General features: G+C 44.5%; 1 protein-coding gene across 4 annotated transcripts in view; it reads right to left on the bottom strand.

Moving 5' to 3' along the window:
* Window positions 1-11,867, bottom strand: part of LRGUK (leucine rich repeats and guanylate kinase domain containing) — a 109,317-nt gene extending 97,450 nt beyond the window's left edge. For 2 of the 4 annotated variants that reach the window (XR_006601410.1, XM_004741736.3), the window contains exons 1-3: window positions 11,307-11,679; window positions 3,733-3,840; window positions 1,292-1,373 (exon numbers count right to left, since the gene is read on the bottom strand). Coding sequence is in view for 2 of the 4 variants with exons in the window: in XM_004741736.3 (XP_004741793.2) it covers window positions 1,292-1,373; window positions 3,733-3,840; window positions 11,307-11,615 (499 nt within the window). In the remaining 2 variants the exon portion in view is untranslated. Of the gene's footprint in view, window positions 1-1,291; window positions 1,374-3,732; window positions 3,841-11,306 lie in introns of all 4 variants that reach the window. The other 2 variants (XR_198647.3, XM_013050323.2) reach the window with 2 other exon arrangements.
* Between the last annotated feature and the right edge of the window lie 6,825 nt (window positions 11,868-18,692).

The following is an 18,692-nucleotide window of genomic DNA, read 5'->3' as shown; positions in this document are numbered from 1 at the left end:
CCCTAGCGGGGGCACCTACCTCACTCACTCAGTTAAGAGTCTGCCTTCGGCTTAGGGGCTTGGGTCATGTTCTCCCTGTCCTAGGGATGGATCTCCCTGCTCAGTGAGGAGTCTGCTTCTCCCTCTGCCCCTCCCCTCCCTGTGCTTGGGCTTGCTCTAAAATCTTAAAAATAACCCTGGGGGAGGTGGTCAGGGAGGTATAGGTGAAACCAGATAGGCCACGGGCTGTTAAATGTTGAACCTGAAAGTTCATTACAATAGTCCCTTGTGCACATGTTTGTAATTTTCCATTGAAAAAAAAAAAAAAAGATTTCTAAAACTAGAAAAAAATAACTCACAAACAGTAGCATTAGAGGAAAAAATGATGTTGGACTGGTTCTTAGCCACTGAAGAGCACAGCTAGATTTTTTTTTTTTTTTTTAACGGCTGGATTTTAATTACTGCTCTCCTAGGAGGGGAAGAAATCAGAAAGGGGCCAGAGAAAACCACATCAGCAACATTCAACCGTCATGAAAAAGACAGGCTAAAGCCGCCAGTGGAAAGATGATTAGCAAAAAAGCAGGTCGAAAACAACAACTGCTGAGTTCCCTCCAAGTCTAACGAAAAGAAATTGGACACTCTAACTTCAAATAAGATCAGAAAACAAGAATCAAGGTTTGAAGAAAATGTGACTAACTGCATTAAATGTGAGCAAGATTTCACAACAAATACATTACGGAGAACCACAAATGGTGCAGTGGAAGAACCAGCTACATGTAAAGAGACAGTAAAAAAGAAAAAGAAAAAAAAAAGGAAAAATAAATGTGTGGAATCCCTGGGACTCCAGTAAGAAGAAAAGAAGTAGAATTAAAATGTAGATGCAAAAACAAAATTAAAAAAAGAATCTGGTCAAGGAAAAAAACGGTGGGAGGGACGAAGGACTAGTTCATCTGTACTGAATCAACTGAATCAATGGGGGAAAGACAAGGGAATCATCAAATATTCAGGAAGTATGAAAGAAGTAAGGAGGTGTCTCTTACAAGGAAAAAACAAAGCAGACATTTCACGGGATACGCTTCAACACCACTGAACCACTGAACGATTTGAACCACAGACTAGGTTGCATGTCAGCTGACTTTACTCATCACCCATGGTGCCTTTTTTAGATGCAAAGTAGAGCTTCCATATGTAAAGGGATCCATAGTAGCGCTGACACCAAGTTTTGCAGTATTAACCTCTATGACATACTGCACAGCTTTAATTTTGAAATAACTGTATGATCCATCAATCTACTCGAACGAAAATTACATACCTTCAATTTTATTTACTGAAAGATCCAACTTCTGTAGGTGAACATATTCACAGAGAATGCTAATATCAATTAAATCACAACCCTGAGAAGACAAAAGGTAAAAAGACTTTAATGCTGCTTTAACAGGTTAGTACTCTGTCATCTCCTAACATCTGGAAGTAAGAGTGGGCAGAGATCCAGAATTTCTGTAAGTATAGTAATGATAGTACACTTATACTATACTTAGAGTAGAAGTATAGGAAAGATATACTTACTTACAGTAGAAGCACAGTAGTTAAATGAGGGAACTACAGCTGAGGTCTCCTACTAACCGGAGCTCAAAGCAGTGACAAACCCTTTTTAAAAAATGCATTCCTCTGAAGAAAAAAATAGCTTGGAAAATTAGTGATATTAGCAAGAGCAAATACAACATGAAAAGGCAAATTAAAGCAGTGTTGGGTAGACCTTTAGAGTTTTATTATTTTTTTAAAAAGGAGAAGAAAAAGAAAACCCCACATAATAGCAGTAAGGCCAAATCTTTTCTCTTGCAGAAGAAAAGGCAGATGCCTAGAATTTAAATGAAATGCTAAAGAGATCACGTATCACCAGATCGTTAATAACACTGTTACCTACATTTTCACAAGGTCCTGTTCAAAGCTCCCTCACAGTAATCATATCTGACCAAGTAAAACTGAGATCCATAAGGCAGACTAGTCCCAATTTGGTGATGAGGAATAGGAGGGACAGAGAGGGATTGTGAATAACATAAATCACACAGCAAATTAGCAACAGAGAAGCAGATCCAAGTCTCCTAATCCCTCTCCAAGATTCCTTCCATGAAATTGTGGAGGAATGGAGGATGGAGGATGAGGAAGAGAATTTGATCCCTGGGAACAGACGCTTACTGCTGGTTTATGTTACAATGTCCAAATCAGAAAAAGTCAACCAATGAAGTATCATGATAAGCAAGTTCTCAAACACACTGATAAAATGTTTAATGAAGGCCACAAGAATAGTGTAATAAATATGAAAGAAACCCTATCCTGCACAAGCATTGTGCATGATGAGAAACACAGTGCAATGATGGGGTAGAGCTTAACTGTGCCCTTAAGAAACTTGGACTTTGGCAGGAGAGAGGCTATGTATGTAAGTAATAAGAAAAAGTAAAAAATAACATGTAACGTTAGATATAAGGGGGGAAATCACCAAACCAGGCAACCGTAAGAAAGCATATGCAGTAAGACAGGTTATAAAGGCAAAGTAATTCAATATGATATATCTCAAACGTAAGGAGGTCACGGGCAAGGTAAGTTAAGCGTTAATCCGTCTGGCTGAAATAAGATTTAAAGGATTGCTTTTTTTGTTTCTTTTTGCAGATCAATTTAAGGCATAGCCCTACATACATGAGTAGAATATTGATTGAAATGGACTTGTGTGGGGATGAATTGGGTGCTGGCATTCTCTACCATTCCAGGGCCTAATATAGGGCAGTGCACACAGAGGCTCCCGGTGAGTTACTGCTTACCTGGCCAACTCATCCAGAACACGTTGTAATGTAAAAATGGTAAGAGATTACAGCCTTAATATGCTGTCCTCGAAGAATATGCCACGGAACCAGCATGGGTGAAAAGAGCTTAATATTTCTTGGATAGTTTACTAGTTCAAATCCAAGAGAGACCAAGATTATAAATTGTATATGCTCATTATACATACTTCAGCCATATTATAGCACAGTAGCAAAATTTCAGTGTGCTTTTTTTTCCACCTACGTATCTGCCTTTACTGTGTGGCTCTCCAAGGAATATTTAATACTTCATAAAATAAGGAAGCAAAAAGAGTTAAATTATTTTTCTAGGGCTATAGAGAAACAAAAGGAAGAAAGAATCTGAAATACTACGAGTACCTTTCTATTATAGCTTTCCTTAAAAAGTGAAGCCAAGATTATTGCTAGTATTGATATCTTGAAAATTGATGAACAACACATTTTTGTCTTTAATAATGGGTATCTTGGAAAGTGAGCTGTGGCTCAAAGCACTTATTTCTTGATATACTTGGTGGGGGGCAGTCAATACCAAAATACTTTGTTCCCTTGGATTTAGATATTAATTTTAGTTCTGGCACTGATCAGAGAGAAAATTTTTAAAGAGTTTTTGATTGGTTTCACAGAGTCAAATTCAACTTCTGGAAAGAAAGCATTGATTACTATAATACAGATTACTTAAGATGAAAGAAACAGACTGATGGGAATGAAAACAAAGGAATTCAGGGGCTGATTACTGGACTGCCCAGAGCGCTTTGATGCCTCACATAACACAAATAACTCTTATCACCAGTCTCCATCAAATGAAAGACTCTGAGATCTAGGCCCACCACAAAAACTATGAATACCAGAAAAAATAGATATGATCCAACCAGTATTAAGATGTAGCCTAGTAAGCCCATGGTGATCTTATCATACTCACTGTTAAAGCTAGATTGAGATAGACCTGCTCAGTCCCGGAGCCTGAGCGCCCCAGCTGGTGAAGGGCATTGGCCACGACCTCCTCTCTCAGGACCCCATCAAATTTCTCCTGCAAAAAAAACAAAAACAAAAAAAAAAAAACAGGTGGATAAAGGACTTCCATTAGAAAAGAAACAGTCCAGGCGTGCCTGGGTGGCTCAGCTGGTTAAGTGTTGACTCTTGATTTAGGCTCAGGTCATCATCTCATCATCTCAGGGTCATGAGATCAAGCCCCACATCAGGCTCTGCACTCAGTGGGGAGTCTACTGGAGGCTCTTTCTCTTTCTCTCCCTTTGCCCCGCCCCTTGCTCTTGCTCACTCCTGCTCTCTCTCAAATGAACACATAAACCTTAAAAAAAAAAAAAAAAAAAAAGAAAGAAAGAAAGAAAAAAGGAAGGAAAGAAAGAAAAAGAAACAGTCTAACCCCTCATAGCCGGCATTGAGTATATTACATATTCAGGAGCTGACCCTTCCAGAATTTATCAGCCCTAAAGAAAATTCTATGTTGAAGACACATACATAGAACGTATAATCAAATATCTATCAAATAGGTGTTCTTATTGCCACAAAATTGTCGGGTGGTCACTTGCATTAGGTATTCAAAGTGACAACAGCAATGGAAACATCACTATTAGTGGTGAGAGCTACACTGATTGAGTGCTTCTCTGCTCCAGAGAAGAGCTCTTAATGATCAATTCATTGAATCCTCCTGACAACCCAAATGCAGACACTCTTAGTTCCATTTGACAGATGAAGAAACTAAGGCTTACAGGGGTTAACTTGCCTGAAACCCCATAGCTAGTGGTATAATACAAACGATTCTGTCGGACTGCAGGGCAATTCTAACGACTATCCCAGACTGCCGGCCTCTACCCGAAAGGATTGTTGCATCCAAATTAAGGATTACTTTGCTAAATCTGGTATTCTTATTGTGGGGAAAAAGAAAAAACAAAAAAGAAAACAGGTTTTTGCTTCCTATTAGCTAATTTTACTGGATTCATACAATTTACAAGATTTATTAAAAAGGTAATAATCAGGGCGCCTGGGTGGCTCAGTGGGTTAAAGCCTCTGCCTTCGGCTCAGGTCATGATCCCAGGATCCTGGGATTGAGCCCCACATGGGGCTCTCTGCTCAGCGGGGAGCCTGCTTCCCGCGGGCCCCCCCCCCCCGGCCTCTTTGCCTACTTGTGATCTCTGCCAAATAAATAAATAAAATCTTTAAAAAATAAGAAATTAAAAGGTAACAATCACTGCCATAAGGAGATTGGCCCTTGGTATGTAGAAAGCCATGACCAGTGATGCGTCAACATGCCCTTTCCCCAAAAATAAACAGAAGAGACAACAGGTAGATCCATATTAGCTCCGTACTGCCTTCAACCCTATAATGACCAGCACATCAGCACAAGGACACAATACCCAGTAATCCCATCAGTCACACTGATATAATTAACTGTGACTAGCGCCTGCGTATACAATGATGGCAAAATACTCTCTCCAGTTCTATATTAATTCAGGAACCAATGGTGCTGTTTGGGCTGCTGGTAATGAGGGCGAAGTTCATAGGCTTGTGCTAGTAGCCGGAGTTTCTCTGTGCCACCCCTCCACTAGTCCAGGAAAGCAAATATCGCTCATGCATATAGGGGAGATAGGGCACAAGCTGTGAGGCTGCACAGGCTTGGTTTGAACCCCTAATCGGCCATTTTGAATTTGTGACTTTGGGAAGATCAAGTTTTCTTTGAGCCTCTTATTCTTTATCTGCAAATAGGGAATGTTATTACCTTCTCTTAATGGGTTAGGGAGAAGGAAAAACAAAATACTGTAAAGCTCTTAGTGCTTTGCCTAGAACTATAGCAAGTGCTCCCACTGAATGACCGTTGTTTCCACTAACTGATGAAGTTGGAAAGTCTGCATCTTAAGGCTTCATTCTTCCATCCCAATCAACCTGTTTACAAACGGAGGAAAGACACTCACTTTTCTAAACACAGTTCCAACTTCTTACACAATGTCTGGGAAGGATTAGACATGGAGGTGTTACCTTCCTCTCCAAAACTTTCCATCGAAATCTCTCAATTTTTTTTTTAAAGATTTTATTTATTTATTTGACAGAGAGATCACATTAGGCAGAGAGGCAGGCAGGGAGAGAGGGGGGGAAGCAGGCTCCCCGCTGAGCAGAGAGCCTGATGCGGGGCTGATCCTGGGACCCTGAGATCATGACCTGAGCCGAAGGCAGAGGCCTAACCTGCTGAGCCACCCAGGCGCCCCTAAATCTCTGAAGTTTACCTGACCCACACCCTCTATTTCCTGGTGTGAGAAGACATTGCTCCCCTGCTGATAGTAGGTAAATGTCTGCCTTTCAACACAGACATGGATATGGAGCCCAGCCGGTCAGCATTTTCCCAGCTCCCCAAGGCAAGCGTCCCCATGGCAACCCCCTCGCACGTCCCTTGAGGTTCTTGCCCTTTATCAGCATCATGCTTTTCCCTTCTGATCTTTGGTCATTTTCAGACCTTTAAAAGCCCTACTTGATCTTGGGCAGTTTCAGAGCCTAAGGATGGCCCCCGTCCTACTCCCAAGCGCTCACGCGTGCACACACACGTGTTTCTTTTTCAACTCCAGACACTTTAAATTGATCTCTACTCGGCTTCAGCCACTCGTTGCCATGGCCACGCCCCGGACCAAGTCATCATGCTGAACGGTTCCACCTTAGAAACCTCAGACCCTAGCATTCTCCTCTGTGGTCCTACACTAACCTCGCCTTGTAAGGACAACATCTCTAGCCGGTTCATCCTTTCCTCTCTGAGCCTACCTGTCCCCTCTCACTCCCTTCCCTGCTTGGTATCCCCTGGGCCATTTCAATGTCTCTCTACCCTTAAGTCTCGGACTCCTCGTCCTCTGACTCAAACTACTGCACACGTACCCAAACCTGAATCAAGTTCACACTCAACTACTGCGCTGAGGCAGGGACTGTGTCATGCTCGTCATTCATCGGAGACAAACATCTTTACAGCACGCCGGGCACGTGCCAGCCAGTATGCTAGGCTCAGTGGATAGAATTATGAATAAGACATGGTGCCTGTCCTTAAGGGATTTATAGTTCAGTCTGGGAGACAGACAAGCACACAAACAATTTCAAGTCGTTTGATAAATATTACGAGTAAGCAGGGTGCTTTGACCATAAGCAGGGCATCTATTTTTTGCCAGATCTAGGGGGAATTAGGAGGTTGGCAAAGACTTGCTGGGGAAGAAAGCAATGAAGTGAAGACATAAGTAACTAAGTGACTCTTGCTAAGAAGAAGAAAGGGCAGGAGAAGAAGACCAAGAAGTGTACTGCAGACAAAAGGGCCACAGGTACAAAATTCCAAAGGCAAGGCGAGCACGGCCCATTGGGGAAACTAGAGTTCAAGACAGCTGAAGCATAAAATAGGAGGGGGAAGACGGTGCCTGGTACACAGTAGGGGCTCAGACACAGCAGAGTGAATTAGAACCGCCCCTGCCCTTGAGCTACTGAGTGGGCTGGGAGGGGACCCCCAAGCCGTGCACGCTGGTACTGCTCCAGTGTCACCCGTTAGCTGCACCCGCTGCTGTTCCAGGCCCACTGCTGTTCCAGGCCCTCGTTCTTCACCAGCTGCCTTTCAGCTCCCACCCTGGCTGTCAGATCTCCAACCTCTCCTCCAGCCTCCAGGGGCCTCCCCTCCTTTGTCCTCACTCTCAGCAGGTGGACTGCTTCCCCACTTCCCACAGAAGCGACCAGACATCCACCCTGCCAGCATTCTGCACCTGTCCGAACGCCCTTCCTTCAGGTGTCAGAGGCAGACTGCTTCTTTTCCACACTCAGGGGCCCCACTTGCTGTTTCCTCAGGGACCTTGCGCAGGGACATCCATGTAGCTCTCTTGGCCTGCGATGTCAGCCGTCTCTCTCCATCGTTACTCCGCACCCTGTCAATTCTCCAGCGACACAAGTCTGTGAGTCCCTTCCTGTTCCTTCAGCTACAGCTACGGCCTCCCTCAATAACCGAGCTACTGCAGAGTTGCTTTTGCATCCTTTAGGGCCTCCTCGCTCACCTCCCACTCACTCTTCGGGGCACTTCGGTTAGGCTTCCATCTTCAGGACATCACAAAACCACACGGGCCAAGGTCTCCAATCACCCTCAAATGGGGAAAGCTAATGAGCACTGTTTAGGGCCCTTCCCGTTGAACCTACTGGCAGCACAACTCCACATTTTTAAGAATCTTCCTTGCCTTGGCTTTCCCTCACACCATGCTGCTTTCTTCTTCGCTTACCGTTCCCTTCCTGTTGCCTTCCCTGATTTCTCTTCATCTGCTGCACCCCCTTGGGGTACATTCTTCCCTTGGCCTTCCTCTTCTCTTCCTGGATGATCCCACAGACCCCAACGTGGATGATGATCCCAGGTCTCCTATCCTGAGGCCCCCTCCCCTGATTTCCAGAATTATGTGATTCATCGCTCTACTCTTTCCTGTGCAGCCGCACCTGTCCCCTTTGAAACTGTGGTGGAAATTTCCTGTGGTGACTATGCCAGAGACCTAGCAGTCATTCTAGACTTCCAATACTTACTTAGTAACTGTCCCACCTTAAATATTTTACATGTCTTCATCTTTAGCTTCTTTTCCGTTCCCACTTCCACTTCCTTAATCCAGACTCTCGTCTCTCCGCCATAGACATTGCTAGAGGCTTCTCATGATCTGCCTGTCTCCAGTCTCACTATCCTCCAGTCTAACCCCAGTCGGGGCAGCTGCCAGAGGAGCTCCTCACTGCTTAGAGACCCAAGTCCATGGTCTGAAAACAGTGTAAAACCCTCCAAAATCTGGCCCACACTTCACCTGTGTGCCCACACACCCCCACTTCACCCAGACAAGAGTATGCTTCCCTCAAAGTCTGCCATGATTCCTGCAATCCAGCTGTCATCTGTACACACCTAAGTACAACACTTCAGATGCTCAACAGCTGTGATTTACTCACATCCTTAGCTGACCTTGAGCACAGGGGACACCTATGTCCTCAAGAAACTTCTCATTTTCTTCTATCATTACTATTGTTATTATGCATTACCTCTGTAACTTTTGGGAACCTACTCTGTATCAGACACTCTTATCAAGAACTTGAACAGGCTTTTTTTTTTTTTTTATCAGATTTGATGTTTATAACTATCCCATGAGTAGACATTACCCACATTAAGTTACTGGCAGAGTAGTTTCCATGCACAAGACACATGTGATGGGCCCGTGTGGAGTCAGAGTGGCTCCTATATAGTAATCATTCAATGAATATTTGCTCAAAGTCAATGAAATTTACCTAATCACTTAATAAGCTATATGTAGTTAGCAGATAAAAAACACATGTGTTATTATTTGTATCAGTAAAAATAACATATTATGGTAAGTATTTTACTTATGGTTCTCATCTAAGTCTCACAACTCTCCTATGAGATAGGTATCATTAGAATTCCCAGATTACAGAGGAGACACAGAAGTGAAATAACTTACTCAAAATCTCAAAACTAACCAAAGGCAGCATTCTGAACAGCTGGTCCACCTTCCTGGAGTTCACCAGGGGCTTCTGAGACAAATTATGCAGTAGGCACTCAGTAACAACTGTAACCATCATGGCATTATAAACCTTAGCCAGGTGAGGAGATGGACAATAAATATTTGAACATGAAAGTCTAAATTTTTCCTCAATTCCAAGTTTTCAGCTTATTCAGCCTATTAAAATTTATCGGATACCCCAAAAAGCTAAAATAAGATGTAGGAATACAAAATAAATATTAATATTTAGAACATAAGTGGAGGAAAAAAATAAACTTTTCCACACACAACCTACAAGCCAGGGATAACCAGTTCAAGTCAACCCCCCCCCTACGGTTTGTTAATGACATACTGAACACAGGTTAATACCAGCACTAATGAAACCCACAGCCCAAGAGCATGTGTTAATTAGAATAATAAAGTAAACCGGTGATTCATCTGTGAATTCCTTTGGGGTGGAAGCTGGTAGAAACCATACAAACATCTCAAAGTTGTAAAAACACTGCTACAGTTTTGCATTTATCACTGTTAAGGGTAGCAAAGTAAATCAACAAAAGATGAATAACTAAGTAATAACTTTCTATCATCCACTTTAAGAGAAACTAATGTGTAACCAGCCCATATCGAAGGAAGGAGAGGAGGAAATTCAAAATGGGAGAGAAGGGTGGAAAAATGGGCCAAATTTTGAAAGTGGATAGAAGGATGTTACGAAAGAAGGGAACCCAAGTGGGAAAAGAATGTAGGTGGTTAACAGTAAAATCAGAAGAACATAAGATAATGCAAATTACAGACAGGTGAAAATGAATAAACAGGACAAATGAGGAAAGGAGTTTGTGGCGGAGAATAAGACTAGCAAAGAAAATCATATTTGGCCTCAAGGAGAAGAGGGCACTAGGAAAATGCACAAAGATGCAGGGCAGGGAAGCCAAAATATCACAGAACCGGGGTACTGGAAACATTCTACTTTTTTTGTATTATATCTACTTGAGAAATGATTTCGCAGCAGTTTATACCATGAAGGTAGAGGAAAGGAGAGAGAAAAACCCCTAGAGAAAAACTATTAAAATGAAGAAAAATATTGATTCCGAGTTTCCCGGCAGCCAAGACAAAGAGGAAAACCCAACAGTTTATTGAAAGGAAGCGAATCAACTTGTGTTTTTGAAGGAAGGCAAACAATATATTAGAAGCCAAGGGAAGGAAGTGGTTAAGAGATGGAAAGGGACCCAAACCACCCCTGACCCCCAAACCAAAAAACCGGCCGTGGGGTAAAAACAAGGTGATCAGTGTAGGAAAGAGGTGGAATTGGGTGAGGTTTAGAAGATAGATGTACTGCAGAAAAGAGAATTTACAGTAATGTGAAGGCAAAGCCACACCTCAGGGAATACAGATTTCGGGAAGGTAAGAAACATTCTCCACCTGCGAAAACACCACCAGTGCGCCAGCTGTTTGTACGCTGTAAGGGGGTGTGTGTTGTTTGGTATATAATGCCCCCGGGCAGAAGTTTGGGTTAGCCCTTATCAGATTAATTCAGGACAGTAATTCCCCCCCCCCCCCCGGGAGGAAGGAGAATGAAGGGACTGGAAGTGAGGGAGAGCGTTGGGGTCCCTCACAATCACGGAAAAGGGTGCAGGGGCTGCCACGGACGAACTCTGCACGCTCCCAATACCGTCGAGGCACAACTTTTCAAAGCTAAAGCTGTCACTCCCCATACAAATAGGTGGGAACTTTTTCATCAGGACGCTGTGAAACTTGACTCGTAAGACACCCCATGTGCTGGGGACCAAAACAGGAGACACGTGGAAATAAATGCAGGCAAACGGCGAGGGAACGGGAAGAAAGGAGCAGGAGCCTCGGAGCGGCCGGGGAGAGGCGCCCCGGACGGCGAGAGCCCGAGGGCTGCGGAGGGGCGCGTGGTCCGGGAGCTGCCGCCCGAGGAGCAGGGCGCGACACCTGGAGAAGGGAGAGAGGGCGTGGGGGAGGGGGTAAGGCACACCTCCAAATCCTGCATCTCGGACTCTGAGGACTCCTCGGATTCCCCTTCGCCCTCGCCCTCGGCCTCGCCCTCGCCCTCGTATTCCTCTCCGTCCGCGTCCGACTCCTGCGAGCGGTGAATGAGCTGCTGGAGCAGGTAGGAGGAGGCTTTGTGGAAAGTACATTTCGATCTCTGCCCCATGGGAAAAGAAGACCAGCGAGACTGCCGCTCTTTTTCTGAGTGCGGCAGAATCCACTGGGCTCCGGTCGGTGACCGGCTCTGGAGAGGGGAAGACAGCGGCCACTGGGGACCGCTCCCGGCGGCCGCCATTTTTGTTTACCGGGGTTGCCCGGGAGACGGACGCCGGGGGAGGAGGCGCCGCAAGGGATTGTGGGCGGCACTCTCCGCCCCTCCGCGCGTCCTGGTTCCCAGTCTGAGCCGCCGCAGGCTCTCGGCTTTTTCTTTCTTTTCGTCTGACTCGTCTGGGTGTTTTTCCCCTGTCTTTTAGTGCGTTCAGTCGCTGGCTTTACTTTTTACTTATCTTTCTCATTTTCACCTCTTTTCTTCGCACCCCTTTTGTCTCCAATGGGTTTCTCCTAACCTGGAGGTCCCCACCCTAACGCCCCCCGTGCGCCTCCTTCATTCACCTGATTCATTCGCAGAGGCCCTTTCCACAGAGTGTACTTTGAAAGTGTTAGATGTCTCTAATGATCTCCGTCGAAAAGCTAATTAAGACTGAAACTTTGAACGGGCCGCGCGTTGTTAGACCAGGTTGTGCATAAATGAAATAGAAGGCACGGCTCCTGTCTTTATTATTTAATTGCAGATACTAAAGAAAAAGGACCAGAGGAGGACGGGAGCTGATTTGCAATTAATTTACATTTTCCCCTTGAAATGAGAAGCCATGTCCTTGGGGAGAAAAACGGGCAGTGGTCTAACAATCCAAATAGAAGGAAAAAAAAAAAAAAAGTTGTCAAATTGACCCTGTATCAGAAAGCCTCTGAAAAGCTATTAGCATCCCATAAATAATTGTATTAGTCAAGTGACCTGCATTGGTAATTATTTTTATCTTGTTGCATAGGTTCTCTGTGCAGTTAGACACTCTAGCAAGATTACAAAGCATGATTTTATGCTAGTGTGATTTTCTGTGACCCAAATCCCATAGCCTTGGGCTCCACTAAGTAGACTATGGAAAAGCAGAATGAAAATGATAGTAACTATTATTGCCATAGTGATGACAATAGAGACCCTTGCAGGGAAGTGCTCGCATCCTCCTGGCCTTACAGGGCTTTTTCTCCATGCTTCAATGATAGCAGTTGCAAATGCAAAATGATACTATCAATGGCTGTCAGGGGAGAAGAAGAAAAAAATCCTTATGGACACCATCCATTGACTATTATCTTTCTCAGTGCTGGAGGGACCATTAAAACTGACATAAAGCTTTCAGAATTACCTTCCTTCATTATCTTGCTAGTCATAAATGTAAGGGCCACAATGAAAGTATCTCTTTTTGCTGGGCTCCTCTTGCTGCTTGTTTATTTCTTTTTCCTGTGGGTGGAGACTCCTCCAAGGGGTTTTTCCTCATTGTCACCCCCACAGGACCAGGCTCTTGCTAACTAACCTAGGGAAGAAGAAGGGGGCAGAAAGCCTAAATATGGAAACCAGGTGTGGTTTTTGTTTCTTAAAATAACTTAATCAGCATTTCTAGCAAAGCAAGATTTGCCAGTGTGTCTCTTAAGGATAGTGTCTTAAGATGGAGTTAGTTAGGACCTGTCAAAGAATAATTTTCAAAAAATTAAAAACTTGATTCTCATACAAAAATGGAATAAAACACTTGTGAAAGATTTTATTCAACCTATTCATTAATGAGAGAACCAGTAATGTGATAACAGGGCATTCACAGTCCATAAAGAGAGGCATTCTGTTAAAGAGGAAAAAAATGGCTGATGCCCTACAGGACATTAAACTATAGCTTCTGGAGTTATGTATTTCTTGCTTTTTTTTTTTTTTTTTTTTTTTGAAGCTTTATTTATTAGAGAGAGAGCATGCGTGAGCAGGGTCAGGTGCAGAGGGAAAGGGAAAGAAGCAGATTCCCCGCTGAGCACGGAGCCAGAAACAGGCTCAGTCTCACCACCCTGAGATCATGACCTGAGCAAAAATCAAGAGTCTGACGTTTAACTGATGGACCCACCGGGGTACCCCTGGAGATAAATATTTCTAAGTGCTTTCTTTTCACCTTTACATTTATGTTGCGTCTATTCCCCACTTGACAGATGAGGTAACTGAGGCCCAGAGAAGTTAAATAACTGGCCCAAGTTCAAGTGGTGGTGCTGAAATCCAAGCCCAGAATGACCAGTTCTACAGTCCGCCTTTAAGTACCGTTTTTGCAGATGGAAAATATAAGTCAAGATGAAGGTACAGAGAGGTCTCAGGAGAAGGAACATGTATCAGTTAATGTTCTTCAGTAGAAATAAGAGAATTCACTCAGACAATGACCCTTTCATATAGAATTATGGCATGTCAGAACTAGAGAGAACTTAAAAGCTTATCTTATCGAATGTTCCCTTTTATAGGAGAAGAAAGCTGGTGGTCCACCAGAGACAATAACTTGCCCCAAATCACCTGATTTGTTAACAGCTGAGCAGGAATGAAGAGTTTAGACCTCTCATTGCTCAAACTTTGCTCTTGCTAGTTCACCAAAATGCTCCTGGGGCTAGAATTTTATGAATAGAACACTTTGGGGTTCTGGGCATCAAAATGAAAGACATTACCGCCATACAATTATGTTACCAGGAAGAGAAGACAATTAGGCAGAGGGAGAAGAAGTGAGAGGAGGAAATATTTTGTCTAAACTCTTGCTGGCATAAAACATCAACAACTGCTTCCACTTATGCTCTGCTTACAGTAAGCAAGGCTTACCCTAAGTGCCATCTACATATCTCAATGAATTATTCCAACTGCTTGCTGAAATAGGAATCGCCATTTCCATTTTACAAAGGGGAAAAAGGATGCTCCAAAATGCTAAGCGAACTGCCCTGTCACACAGTCTGTGTCCACATCAGAATTCCAACACAAGTCTTAATGGATCCAAAGTCTCTGGTCTTAACCAGTAGTACTCTGTCTTCTTGAGAAGGATGAATTGGTTTTTCAGGAAGTAATTGTGAGGCACAAAGAGCATGCCCATGGTGAGAGCCAGAAAATGTACTATATGTGTGTGCATGCGCGTGTATGTGTTGGGGGCAGGCAGGAAGAGCTCAGGATTCTGGAACCAGGGAAATAGAGTAGGCTGGGCCAGCAGCAGGATATGGTAATCCAGGAGAGCAAGGGCTTCTGGGATAGCCCTGGATCCTTTCCGCCACTGATGATGTCCCCCTCCCACCAAGAAAGTGGAATACTGTCACCATGAAGCTAAGAGCAGCTCTCTTGAGAGGACAAACAGAATAGGCTGTTGGGAGGAGAGTGAAAAAGGGGTCAAGAGCTGTAGTTTGAAAGAAGGTGCTAATTACCAACTTTAGGGACAAGGTAGCTGGGCCTCTGTACAGTACTCTTTATTGTACTCTTGACTTTTTGTGTAGAAGAGGGGTCTTCCCCAATCCGGAGCCAGCACTCTAAGGCAATTGACAATGGGAAGAAAAGGCAGGGACCAACCCTCTATTTCCCGTATTTGGGGAGAGTGGAGTGTGTCCTGGAGTGTGGACCTTGGGCAAAGCAAGGAATGTTTGGCTCCATCCCCTTCATGTACCTATGCCCCAATTTTGTGCAAGGAAAAACAGGTGGGACAATACTTCTCAGGTATGTTGAAATGGCAGCACCTTGAACTTGTGGTATTTTTTTAATGGAATATTTAAAATTTTACAGAGTATCATGAAATGGGAGAACAGATAGGCCATTGAAGGCACTAGTGATGTGAGAGTAACAATGAAAACATAACCATTACTAATAATGTTTAATGGGTATTTACTATTTAAATGGGTATTTGCTATTTACTATGTTTAATGGGTATTTACTATGTGCCAGATACCCTTATAAGTGGTTTACATATATTAACTCATTTTATCCCTATTAGGACCCTATAAAGTAGAAATTAAAATTATCCCTCTATTATAGATGAGCTAAGCATAGGGAGATCATAACCCACTCAACCTACTTTATCACACAGTGGCAAAACAAGGATTCAAACAGAGAAAGCTTGGTTTCCCAGCCCACATCCTTCATCAAAACACTACTTCATGGGGCACTTGGCTAGCTCAGTTGGAAGAGCGTGCCACTCTTGATCTCATGGCTGTGAGTTTAAGCCCCATGTTCGGGATAAAGATTACTCAAGTAAATAAAAACAAACAAACAAACAAAAACAGAACAAAATCTGTACTTCTGTTCAGCCACTTTTGTGAAAGTTTATGAAGGCTGTTAGGGACTGAATTTTTCTGTCCCCCCTCCCGCCAAGTGTCTGTGCTGAAATCTAATCCCCATTGTGATGGGGTAAGGAGGTGGGGCATCTCGGGAGTGATTAGGTCATAAGGATGGAATTCTCACCAATTGGATTATCTGAGGCCAGACAGCTAGCTCCCTCTTTCAGCCCTGTGAGGATACAAGGGGAAGGTGGCAATTTACAAGCTGGAAGTTCTTCCCCAGAACCTGAACCTGGCACCAAGATCTTGGACTTCCAGCCTCCAGAACTGGGAGAAGTAAATTTCTGTTGTCTATAAATCACCCAGTTCACGATATTCTGTTACAGCAGCCAAAATTGACTAAAATAGGGGAGACCCTTAAAGTTGAGATAATCCAATGCATTAATGTCATACCTCATTTACTTTGTTATCCCTTTCTATAAAGATGAGGTCATTCTCCATAAGAAAGTTCATTATCTAATAACAGCCAGTGGGACTGTGGACATTAAACAAAATTATACAATAATCACTTAATTTCAACTGCCATAACGGTTAACAAGGGAAAATATAGGAGCCATGAGACCATGACCTAGGGCCTTGACACAACATGGTATGGAAGGATCCTTCAAAATGTTAAGACAGACACTTGGAGCCTCACAACTATTATCAAACAGGTTGGGAAAGACAATACAACAAACGAGGAACTTCATTTGTTATCTTTATAGAAATCAATTGCATCTAGATTATGGTGGGAGTAATTAATCAGGCTGGTATAACCTGATAAAGTCCTGGCAGGACTTGACTGAGCAACATACTATGTGTTGTAAGTCGGGGTGCCTGGGAGGCTCAGTCGGTTAAGCATCTGCCTTTGGCTCAGGTCAAGATCCCAGGGTCCTGGGATCAAGTCCCACATCAGGGTCATGGCTCAGCAGGAGCCTGCTTCTCCCTCTGCCTGCCACCCCCCCCCCCTTGTGCTCTCTAACAAATAAATGAAATCTTTAAAAAAAAGAAAAAGGTAAACTCTTGATCTCTTTAGTCAAGAAATTTGCATTATAGTTGAGCAGCAAGATACAGAGATTTTAAAATGAGGGGGCACCTGGGTGGCTCAGTGGGTTAAACCTAGGTCATGATCTCAGTGTCCTGGGATGGAGCCCTGCATTGGGCTCTCTGCTCAGCGGGGAGCCTGATTCCCCCTCCCGCTCCGCCTGCCTCTCTGCCTGCCTCTCTGCCTACTTGTGATCTCTCTCTGTCAAATACAGGAAGGGAGTACACAGGAAGGGAGTGCCTGGATAGCTCAGTCAGTTAAGCGTCTGCCTTCAGCTCAGGTTGTGATCCCAGGGTCCTGGGATCCAGCCCCTTGTTGGGTCCCTGCTCAGTGGGGAGTCGTCTTCTCTCCCTCCCTCTACCTGCAGCTCCCCTGCTTGTGTGCTCTCTCTGTCAAATAAATAAAAATCTTAAAAAAAAAAAAAAAAAGGTACATAAGAGGGCATCTGGGTAGCTCAGATGAGTCAGTATCTGCCTTCAGCTCAGACCATGATCTCCAGGTCCTGGGATCAAGCCCCATATAGGGCTCCCAGCTCAGCCAGGAGTCTCCTCCCTCTCCCTCTGCCTCTCCCCTTGCCTGTGCTCTCTCTCTGTCTCTCAAATAAAATCTTTTTATTTTTTATTTTTTAAAAGATTTTATTTATCTTTTTGACCGAGAGAAACACAGCGAGAGACGGAACACAAGCAGGGGTTGTGGGAGAGGGAGAAGCAGGCTTCCTGCCCAGCATGGAGCCCGAAGTGGGGCTCGATCCGAGGACCCTGGGATCATGACCTGACCTGAAGGCAGATGCCTAATGACAGAACCACCCAAGCGCTCAATAAATAAAATCTTGCAAAAACAAAAATAAAAGCACATAAGAAAAGGTAAGTCCCACCTGACAGATCTGGAGGTAGTTTCAGGCCCTCGGGGAGGGAGCAGGTGCAGACGACTCCGGGCAGAGGGCTCACTCCTCCAGGCAGGGGAAGCAGTCCAGTCCACGGGAGCTGTGGGTTGAGAGAAATCTGCCCCCAGATAGGGATGTTCAGAAGCTTCGTGGATGAGGTAAGAGGGGAACGAGGCCTTCAAGGAGGCAGGAGACACGCCGGAGGAGGAGAAGAGCGAGTCCAGCGATGGGAAGCAGCACAAATTGAGGCAGGGAGGCTGGCCCGGACATGTTTTAGGAAGAGGCTCCGAGAAGTAACGGGTCTAGAAATAAAAACTGCTCACGGGAAGTCCGGAAGGAGGGAGGGTGCCGACCTCCTCAAAGAGGAGGGACGTGCCTGAAGGAGCAGGTGAGATTCCGTCGTGTCAAAATATCTTAGAATCTAGGGGATGACAGTAAAGAAAAAGAGGAGAAGAGATGGGCCTCGTAGGCGATTCTGAGAGCCACGCGGAGAAGGCAGGAGCCATACAGCTCTTGGTTTTACGCCCGGTCCCTTACACCCAGATGCTGCTTTCCCGCGGGAGGAATAGGGGCTCCGCTGGTCCCTGACACAGCGTGTCTTTTAGGCACTGGCCACAATTCCCATCCACATCTTGTGGCCAGACTTCCTCCGTTCCCATTCTCCACGGAGGGTCCCTCCTTTCCTTGCTAATGCACCTGGTACATAAGCTTTATGAGAAGTGCTTTATGAACGTGTAGTGACGGTTCAGAAGCTTAGCCTTGTGGTGAGCATACCGAATGCAGCTGCTGCCTCAGTCCTCCTGAATGAGTGTTTGGAATTAACTTAGGAGGACGCCCGTCCCAGCAAGGAGGGCCCGGTCTCTGAAGCCGCCAGAAATCAGAATTCTGACACCAACCAGAATTCCCAAACTCAAAGGAGTTCACAGGACTCCTTTAGATTAGACCTGGGATCTAACCCAAGCCTGTCCTAATGCCTACCTCCCCAGGTTCCAGGGAGAGTTCAGTCAGAGGAATAGGAAACTCGAAACTCGAAACTCGGGGCTTTAGGGTGGTAGTTGGCCAATACAACCGGGGATTCTCCTGTCCCTGTC

This window comes from Mustela putorius, unplaced genomic scaffold (genome assembly GCF_011764305.1).
Source record: "Mustela putorius furo isolate JIRA1106 unplaced genomic scaffold, ASM1176430v1.1 tig00003845_pilon_pilon_pilon, whole genome shotgun sequence".
NCBI lineage: Eukaryota > Metazoa > Chordata > Mammalia > Carnivora > Mustelidae > Mustela > Mustela putorius.
The sequence above is the reverse complement of the archived record's forward strand: the minus strand, read 5'-3'. Positions and strand labels throughout refer to the sequence as shown.